The 10,083-nt window shown below is 50.9% G+C and overlaps 1 protein-coding gene across 1 annotated transcript in view; it reads left to right on the top strand.

Annotated features, from left to right (window-relative positions):
* Positions 1-2,960: 2,960 nt before the first annotated feature.
* The window catches only part of Pkp1 (plakophilin 1), a 43,314-nt gene continuing 36,191 nt past the window's right edge, over positions 2,961-10,083 (top strand). The window contains exon 1 of the mRNA XM_042701262.1: positions 2,961-3,211. Coding sequence (XP_042557196.1) covers positions 3,010-3,211 — 202 coding nt within the window. The 5' untranslated portion in view covers positions 2,961-3,009. The remainder of the gene's footprint in view (positions 3,212-10,083) is intronic.

Here is a 10,083-nt window from a genome sequence, read left to right as displayed (position 1 = left end):
TTTCCGACTTAGCCATTCTCGGTGTGTCTCCTCAACTAAAACAAAAACAAAAACCTCTTGCCATGGTTCTTGGGAGGATTAGATAAATGAACGTATGCAAAGCAGACTTGCCGCTGGGGCCCAGCAATGGCTGGCAGGTGGCTTCGCCCGCCCTGTGGCCTCTTTCAGAGCCCTCACTGCTTTGATGCAGAGGGTAGAGTTGGAGGACAAAGACTGATTCAAGATTCTCTTGCTCTACAAACCCCATGAACAACATCAGACGTACAGGACTGGAGCTAGAATGGATATCCGTTCCCAACAAATGTATCACATCACTCTAGAGAGTTGGTGTAAGGGACAAAGGCATCATAGCCATCGAAGAGGATATCATGAAACAAGTCAGTAGCACAGCTGGCTTCCAGTTGGAAGCCAGCCTCACTAGCCAGCTAGCCTGACTTCTGCGGAAGGGTTTTGAATTCACTTCCACTGAGGGCTCAGGCTCTTGATCCAGAAAGCCTGCCTTTGGTCTTGTCTCTGCCAATTACCAGCTGGGTCACTTTGCTGAGCCTCTTGTTTTTCATCTGTAAAAGAAGGGTGATAGAGCTAGTACCCACCTCGTAGGTCATGATAAGGATTTAAAACATTATAAGGATGACATGCTCCATAGAAAGAGCTCAGCATCATGCCCAATTTGTAAGCATAGAACTTCGTAGGCACAGAGCCAATGCTGCCTATAGTGATCAGCAGAATCACAAAACAATACCAATACAAAAAGAATAGACAAGCGACTAGAAAACTGAACTTCATACCTGGAAACACTTTTAAAGATAATCCATTTAGACTTTTTTTTAAAAATAAGAATATGGGCTGCTTCTATTATCTCCTTCAGGGCTCTTCCAAATCCTAGAAGGTAACAAAATTATCATTATCTAAAGATGCAATTAAGGTTTCTTGTGGCTGTATATTAGGTTTCAGATAGGCCAAATGCATGATACAATAGGGTTGTGTTTTTATATGCTGTCATGTTTACTTTATAGTACACTTAGGCTCTTATATAACCAGTGTACACTGTACTTTAATGCTCATTTTATAGGACTTTTATAAGAGGTTGGATCATGTGCTAGAATGAACACTGGACCAGGAGTGAACACAACTGGCTAGGATAGAGGCCACACTGTCCACGACACTGTGGGCAAGCTACTCCTTCTTGTGAGTGACGTGTAGAGCCGGGCTCTGGCAGTCCATGGCTGGAAGCCATGATGATATCAAATGATGGCAAAGGATGTGCGCTGTGGGACTTCTGCCTCTAACTGTGACATGGTTTCGGTTGCATCTCTGAGTTACTTGTCACTAAGTTCTCAGGAGCACAACTCTCAAGTGTTGAAGGGTTTCCAGAGGAAACTATGCTTTGATTTAGAATAATCTGCTGGGCAGGTGATTCCCAGCAAGGTCTTTTGGGGAGAGCTGGGTTCCCACCTCTTAGGAAATGGGAGAGTGACCATTCTGTGATGCCTGAGATGGCCGGTCCTTCAGTCTTCCTGATCCTCCTGTAGTACACAGTTTCCCCTTACCACAGCTTTGTGGTTATTCTTGCCTCTCTGGGTCAGAAAGGCAAGGTAAAAGAGACAGCCACAACTGACAGCAAGATGACAGCTGTGACAATATCACACCGCCATGAGAGCCCCAAACCTAAGCTGATGGACCAGACGGCACTGCTACAGTTCAACGATGGGTCCCAGACCCAGAAGCCCAGTCATCAAGAGGCAAGGTTAGACATGGTGCCTTTTAAAAAGACCCCCTCCCCCCAAAAGAACTTGAGGTACTGGGATTTGAACTCAACACCAGGCTGGTGCTCTATTACTTGAGCCATGCCATCGGATCTGGTTTTTGCTGATTTTTGTTGTTGTTGTTAAACTAGACTCTCTCAAACTTTTGTTTTCTGCCTGGACTGGACTTGAACTGAAATCCTTTGGCTGTCCACCTCTAGAGTAGCAAGGATTACAGGTGTGAGCCACCAGCCTGTGGCTTCTCTTAAATACTTTTTAAAACACTCACTAAATTCATTGGCATGGGCTTCCTCATGCATGAAGCATACTGCTGAGTCCCCATGGGTGTGAGTGTGTCCAGGAGTAGGAAGACAGCCCTGAAACAGCAAATTTGGGAAGGAATCATTTTAGGGATATGAGAACTTCTGGATTTTCAGTAAGGCTCTGGGTAGGATTTAATTTACTAGCTAACTAGCTAACATCAACCATTCAAAAACATGAAGTTGCTTACTCTGCCAACCAGGCCTTGCTTTAAGGGCTGTGTATGGAGCTCCAGAGATCCACTGATCTTATAGAGGAGAAAATCCAGGAAGTGCTACTTTGTGCTTTTGTATTTCCAATCTGGTCCCCATTGCAGTCTGCCTTGAAGTGGAATGGTAGGCCCCTGGGCCAGACAGAGGGTGTGCTTCTGCCACCGCCCCCCCCCCCCCCGCCCCACTCTCAGGGCTGACACCTGGCTTTAGGGGAGGGGGCTGAGCCAGAACGATCCAGGGGGGGACAGGACCGAGGGGCGGCTCCCGGGGAGACGCTGGAAGAGAGGGAGCAAAAGCCCTCAGGGACAGGCAGCCCTGCCCTCCCTCTCCTTCCCCTCCCCTCCCCTTCCCTTCCTCCCCCCTCTTCCCTCCCTCCCCCCCCCCCCCCCCCCAGCACTCGGCCTCCCCGCCGCTGCGGTGCCCTGCAGCTCCGCGTCTGAGCGGCGGCGGCGCGCGCCCGGCCCGGCCGGCCGAGTGGGTGGTGCAGGGCAGGGGTGGTATATCCTGTCTGACGGAGGGCGGGCCCGGCCAGTGCCTGGAGAGGGACGAGCCGGGGTGGAGGCGCCGGGAGCAGCTGCCGAGCCCTCGACGAGGACCCCTCACTCTATGGCCATAGGGCGCCGCTGAGAGTGGGAAGACGCGCTCCCCGCCGCCGCCGCCGGCCGCACCGACCCTGCCCGCCGCCACCTGCTGCAATCCCGGCCCCCCGCGCGCGCCTGCTCCCCGCCACCATGAACCACGCGCCGCTCAAGACCGCCCTGGCGTACGAATGCTTCCAGGACCAGGACAACTCCACCCTGGCGCTGCCGTCCGATCAGAAGATGAAGACGGGCACGTCGGGCCGGCAGCGCGTGCAGGAGCAAGTGATGATGACCGTCAAGCGCCAGAAGTCCAAGTCTTCCCAGTCATCCACCCTGAGCCACTCCAACCGAGGTACAGGTCCGCGGTCCGCGTGCGTCCGTGCGCCCCGGCCCAGCGCGCCCTGGCCGGGCGCGGGGCACCGGGCGCCGGGCACACGAGGGGGTGCTGGGGCGTCTGCGCCCCCCCCCCCACGAGTATGTCCCAGCCGCTAAGCTCTAGGGCCACAGGCCCTATGAGCCAGGCCGCGGAGCTCACTGCGGGGACACAGCCACGAGCATCTCCGGCCAAGGGCTGACGATCTCCCTTCAGTCGTTCCCAAAGCCCAGAGCCCTGGCCCTTGGACGGCGTTCTTGTCCCTGTCCTGCTTGGGGTACCTGTCCCTCAGTCTGTGTCCTTCCAAAGCCCCAGTGGTGGTCGAGGGTCATGTGCCACCTCCCCACGTCCATCCTTCCATGCCTTTGGCCATCTCATGAGCCTTCACCTGTGCCCCAGTGCCCTGGCCAGGCGCTGCCCAGTCCTGGTGGGGTTTTGCGTGGGGCGGGGCAGTGGGCTCAGGAGAGGTGAGGGGGATCACATGAGTGGACACAAGTCCGGGGACTCCGGGCCAATTTTGAGGGAGTCTGACACAAGGAAGCCACATATCTGAGCCGAGTGCCATCCTGTGGCTAGGGTGACCCTGGACCACAGGGTTGGAGGGGGTCAGGGAAGGCCCTCTTTCCCCAAGAGGGAATGTAGAAACCCCTTCTCCCATCGGATTGTCGAGCTTCGGTGGAAAGGCTGTGCTTTGAAGAGCAAGGGGAATGAGGGTGGTGGGAGACCTCAGCTGATTCCTCTTTGGCATAGTCCCGCAGGTTCCAGGCCTATCGCCCATACCAGCCTCTGGGAGTGACAAGGGCCTGGACTTGGGGAGGGTGGATGAAAGCTCAGGACCTCTGGAGTTAGAGACAGAGGGGGAGGTCCCTGGCAAGGGCATCAAGGTAGAATTTCTCCAACAAATACTTTAATACAAAGGACTCTGTAAAAATCAAACAATTCGAATTAGCAAATCTTCCATTTCCTTCTGTCCTTCCTTCCTCCCTTCCTTCCTTCCCTCCCTCCCTTCCTTCCTCTCTCCCTCCCTCCCTCCCTCGCTTTCTCTCTTTCCCTTTCTTCCTTCCTTCCTTCCTTTCTCTCTCTTTCTTTCTTTCTTTCTTTTCCTTCCTTCCTTCCTTCCTCTCTCTCTCTCTCTTTCTTTCTTTCCTGTTTACCAAAATACCTATTAGTCCAGCCTAAGCAAAACTTTGTTACTAAGTTAGGCCCCCTACAGACAGTGAAGGGCAGGAGGAGACCAAGAAGATGGACCCCGGGGGCAGCCCCCACCTGCTCACATACCCCCCCTTATGCCCCCACCCCGGCCTCTGTCATCCCGCTGCCTCTGGTCCTGAGGTAAAACTGAGGGTGAGAAAATGGCTGGCGGAGGGCTTCCCCGTGCCATACTAAAAGCCACAGCTGCTGTGAGTGCCCTTTGGCCTTGTGGGCTCTGGCTCCTCTCCGGTGAGGTTTCTTTTCCCTTGCCTCACCTGCCTTTCCTTTAGTGCCCGCTTTGCTACTTATAGGCACATACTTTTGAAAGTAGGCTTGGGAAAACACAATGCCCTCTGTACTAGCCATAGCCCCAGGAACGGCTCAGGGCCAGCCGCTCTCTTCTACCTGACACCCACCTGTCCCCTTCCTGCCCTCTCATGCCACCAGCCTCAGCTCCTGACTCACAGCACCAGAAAAATCTCGATCTTGCTTTGGGCACCCAAACATCTCTTCCTCTCTCCACCAATGGGAATGCTGGGTGGAAGCCCATCTTGTGGAGTGCTTTTTATGGTCTGTCTTGGTGGGGAGCATCCATTCTGAGGTCCACCAGCGGTTTCAGTCAGGTATGGGTTGTCCCTGATGCCAAGCTATCCAGAAACCGACCCTGTAGGTGTGTCAGCCTCTGGGGAGGTTCCCAAAGGGGGCCAGTTTGCCCAGCGGCATCCTAGCTGGAAAAGGCGGTTGGGTTACCCTGAAGCTGGTGTTTCCGGTTTATCTGGCTTTGTTTTTGTCAGATTTCTCTGTCCTCCCCATTAGAAACAGCCAAGCATTCTCTAGTTGTTCCTTGGGAACTCAGTTCTCTCTTTCTCCTTTTGGTTTCCCTGCGTTTCCATCCTGGAAGGACAAGGAGGCAGCTAAGAAAAACCCTTGTCCCCTGTGACTCAACCGCTCCTTGAGTCTTCTCTAAGAGTGAAGAGTTGGTTTTTCTGGGGTCTTTAGTCTTCTTGGGGCTCCTGTCTAGAGCCTACCTATTTAGGAGTCCTCATTCTAAGGCCAGGTGCCTGGCAGCTGGGGGCACTGCTCCTTGTACTCTATGGGGCACTGCCAGGAATTCATTACCCATGGTCTTGACAGTGGAATTTGCTTTTCTGCAGACTCCTGGCTGGTTTCTTTTCATCTTCTTTATTATTATTTTCTGTGCCAGTCCTGGGGCTTGAGCTCAGGGACTGAGCACTGTCCCTGAGCTTTTTTGCTGAAGGCTAGCATTCTACCACTCAAGCTCTACTTCAAGCTTTTGTGTATATGTGTATGGCCAATTGGAGATAACAGTCATATGGACTTTCCTGCTCTGGCTGGCTTTGAATCGTGATGCTCAGATCTCAGTCTCTTGATATGCTAGGATTATGGAAGTGAGCCACTGGTGCTGGGCTTAGAGTCTTTGAGTCATCGGTAAGGGGTGATTGAGTAACTGGGGGCTGAAGAAGGACTCCTTTAGAAGAAATGTGCCACCAAATGCCCCTCGCTACTTGTTTTCTCCATAAAACACGGTAGACTAAACACCTCACCCTGGTTACTAAAGACCCCTCTGGAGGCTGCCCTGTACCTGCTACCCATTTGCAGGGTCTCTCTCCTGACTTTCCAGGGCATCCTGAGTGTGTCAGGGTGTCAGATGCTTTTTGTCCCAGATTGTGTAGGAAATAAGAGGAACCATGGGGGGGGGGGGTAGCCAACATCAGCAAAACATCTTCACTAGAGAAACTTGATCTGCTGAGGGTGGGAGGGGGCGTCCAGGGGTTGATAATGAACGAGCTGCCTGGGAGGCTGCAGGGCTGGTGCACAGCTCATCCAGACCAGAAGGAAACTCACCCACCTTCCCCACTTGTAAACACACCTGGACTCTCTTCCTACAGCTTAGCTATGTTTCACTTGACCCAAACCCGAAGACACGCCAGCCACACAGCTAGACTACATGAAGAGTTTTTTGTTTGTTTGTTTAGCACTTCTTCCAGAGAAATTTAGCCCTATTAGCCCTACTAGCACTATTTGATTTGCTTTGTGAGGTTGGCTTAAACATTTTTTTTTTTTGCTGGCACCTGCTCTTGAACTCAGGACTTGGGTACTATCGCTTAGCTTTTTTGCTCAAGGCTGACACTCTATCACTTGAGCTACAGCACCACTTCCAGCTTTTCAGTGGTTGATGGGAGATAAAAGTCTTTCAGATTTGTCTGCCTGAGCAGGTTTTGAATGGCAATTCTCAGATTCTGAGTAGCTAAGATGACAGGCGTGAGCCATTAGTACCCGGTTCATCTACAGTTTTAATTTTTTTATTTTTTGCCAATCTTGGGACTTGAACTCAGGGCTTGGGCACTAGTCCCTGATCTCCTTTGGCTCAAAGCTAGCACTCTACCACTTGAGCCACAGCACCACTTCTGGCTTTTTCTGTTCATGTGGTACTGAGGAATCAGACCTAAGGCATCATGCATGCTAGGCAAGCACTCTACCACTGAGCCACCTTCCCAGCCCTATAGTTTTTCATTTCAGCCTCAGGTTGAAGTTCTCCTCCCCACTTCCTCCTTTGCACAAGTATCCTTCCCCTATGTAAAACGCAGAGCCTTCGTTTCCCTCCAGTCAGGGATCTGGAATATGGCTGGGGGGGGTCGGTCCACACTGGCCTCAGAGGGGTTCCTGGCTTGGCCTTTCATGGTCCCTGAGGCTTTTCAGGCTCCTAGGGGTTAGCCCTGTGCCAGCTTCATAATGAGCACTGTAAAGGAGCATGCCCTGGCAGCCCCATTCCCCCTTTGGTGGCTTTTGCTTTGTGTTTGGCCGTGTCTCCATGTCTCCACATGCATCTCTGGCTGAGCAAGGTTGTACTCATTTGATTCCCCAAAAGGTTGCCCTTTCCTGACCATAGGCTGTGGGCAGACTTCACTCTCAGGACCCAGCTGAGATGAGAGATAATAAAAAAGTATTTGTGCTTTAGCTTGTTCCAGTGGAAAAGCATACTCATTAAAGTTCAAATGAACTAATTCTTGTTTGTTTACCATGTAATCTTGGCTCGAAGCTGGGGTTTTAGCCAGAATATCTGTTGGCCTGTTACAACACATGCAAAAATGCCAAGGACTCGGGGTGTCTAGCTGCAAGGGCTGTTCGTTCTCCTGGATCTGGTACTTTGTGAAGCCCATTGGCAGAGTTTAAAAAAATATATAAATTCCTTCCTGCCACACCAAATAGTATGTGGCAACATGACAGTTGCTTCAGGTTTAAAAACCTAAGATGTGGCTGGGAGCTGGTGGCTTACTTCTGTAATCCTCGCTAGTCAGGAAGCTGAGATCTGAGGATCATGGTTCAAAGCCAGCCTGGGAGAAAAATCTGTGAGACTTATCACAATAAACCACTCAGAAAAAGCCAGAGGTGGTACCATAGCCCAAGTGGTAGAATGCTAGCTTTGAGCAAAAAGAAGCTCAGGGATAGTGCCCAAGCCCTGAGTTCAAGCCCTGGAACCAGCACACACACACACACACACACACACACACACACACACACACACACAATCCTGATATGTGCTTCTGTGATGTAATGTAGCTTCTAGAAGGTATAAGAAATTTTGAACCCCCAAAAATGAAAGGATATTTAGCCATCCTCACTTGTGCCAGCTTCATAGTGAGCACTGTAAAGGCATGTACCATACCCACACCCACACATGTACACACACACACATTTAGACACACAGAGATATACAACATGTATGCACATGCGTGCATACACATGTACATATGTACATGGTGATGCATGTACACATGTACCTAGACACCTGTGGACATATACACCCATGTCTGTATACTCACCTACACACATATCTACTTGTGCTCAATACACATGCACATGTACATCTGTGTACATGCACATGCATCCCACACGTCTACAAAGATATGCATGTGTGCACATGAACACACACTGCGCCACGTCACTTGTGCTGCGCCAGTGGCCCGGGCTGGCCTCTACTGCTGACGGCTCTGCGTTCTTGGGCAAGTCCTCGCCTCTCTCTGGGTGTCTAGAGCTGTGAGAAGTTGGTTAGAGCATGCAAAAGGGCTTTGTGAGGGCAACACTATTTGGAAATAGGTTTTATAACTCCTTCTCTCATTGAACTTTACCCAAATCATCTGCCCGAATCTCCTGAAAAGAGATTTCTCCCCTCAAGGCATACCACTCAGCGAATCTCTCTTAAACATCTTCACATGCAGAAATAAACTTCGAATCCACTAGTCTCAAACGTGGCTACACTAGGATCACCTGGGAATGGCTTTTATTTTATTTTGTTTTGGGGTGGTCTTGGGGTTTGAACTTGGGGGTTTCACACATGCTCAGCTGGCACTCTACTTCTTGAACCTCACCTCTAGACCTGTCTTTTTGATCATTTTAGAGATGGGGTCTATCTGACTTTTCTGCTTGGTCTAACTTGGAACCACCATCCTCCAGATCTCAGCCTCCCTGGATAGCTAGGATACAGGTGTAAACCATCCACATTTGGCTCACCTGGGATTTTTTTATGCAAATGTCTAGGCTCAGTTCTCAGAGATTCTCAGTATGGAGAATGTCATGGGCAGTGGGACTTTAAAACTCCAGACAATTCTGCTGTGCAGTAAAGTACAGAACCCTGCTCCTAGTCTCCATCCCCATTCCATCTCCACTCCCAGCCCCAGCATGGGTACCACTACTATGCACACATCACTCCCTGCCTCCCCGTCACACACACAGGCAGCACAGACACACAGCATGCCTACAGTAGAAGTTGCCGGTGACAGGTTTTTACTCTCAGCCCATACCAGGTGCCTAGGTGCCATTTCTGCCTTCCCTCATGGTAGCTCACTGTGCTCTGTCCCTGTGCCAAGCCTGTCTCCACAGGAAACTCCCATGCTCGGCTCTATCGAGGGCTTAGCCAGGCTCCAGTGGCTCATGCCTGTAATCCTAGCTGCTCAGGAGCATGAGAGCTGAGGATCGAGAGTCAAAGCTAGCCAAGGCAGGAAAGTCTGTGAGATTCCAATTAATCACCAAATATCCAGACATGGAGCTGTGATTCAAGTGGCAGAGAGCTAGCCTTGAGCAAAGAAAAACCCTCAGGGGAGGGAAGGGGTGATATTATCCAAAAGAAACTGTACTCATTACCTGACTTCTGTAACTGTGACCCTTTGTACATCACCTTTTAATAACATTGTAAAAAATAAAATTTTAAACACGATATTGAAGGAGCTGCAGCCTTGAATAGGGAGATCTGGGCTGTGCTTTCTGGAAGGAAGATTTGCAGATATACACCAGAGAGACAGACAGACAGACAGACAGAAAGGGGGAGAGAGAGAGGTGTAGATACCATACTTCAGGAGCACATGAGCCAGCCAGAAGTGCATCAGTTGAAGCCAGTGCTGACATGATTATACTGGAGGGTTTGGAGTGCTAGTAGCCAGGTCGAGTCATCTTTAGGAGCTGATTTGTATGCAAGGTTTTGAATGCCGGGAGAGGGATTGGCTGAGAAGAAGAGAAAGAATGCTTGGGGTGCAGTGGGTGTGGCCTGTTTGAATGCTGTTGTGGAGGGGGAGAGGGTGAGTCAGATAGGCCATGGTTTGCAAATTCCAGGCCACCTTCCCAGCCCCTGCCTCCATTTTTAA

Source organism: Dipodomys spectabilis, unplaced genomic scaffold (assembly GCF_019054845.1).
Source record: "Dipodomys spectabilis isolate Male_0828 unplaced genomic scaffold, ASM1905484v1 ptg000288l, whole genome shotgun sequence".
Classification (NCBI taxonomy): Eukaryota; Metazoa; Chordata; class Mammalia; order Rodentia; family Heteromyidae; genus Dipodomys; species Dipodomys spectabilis.
Note: the sequence above shows the minus strand (reverse complement) of the source record. Positions and strands in the feature narration are given on the sequence as shown.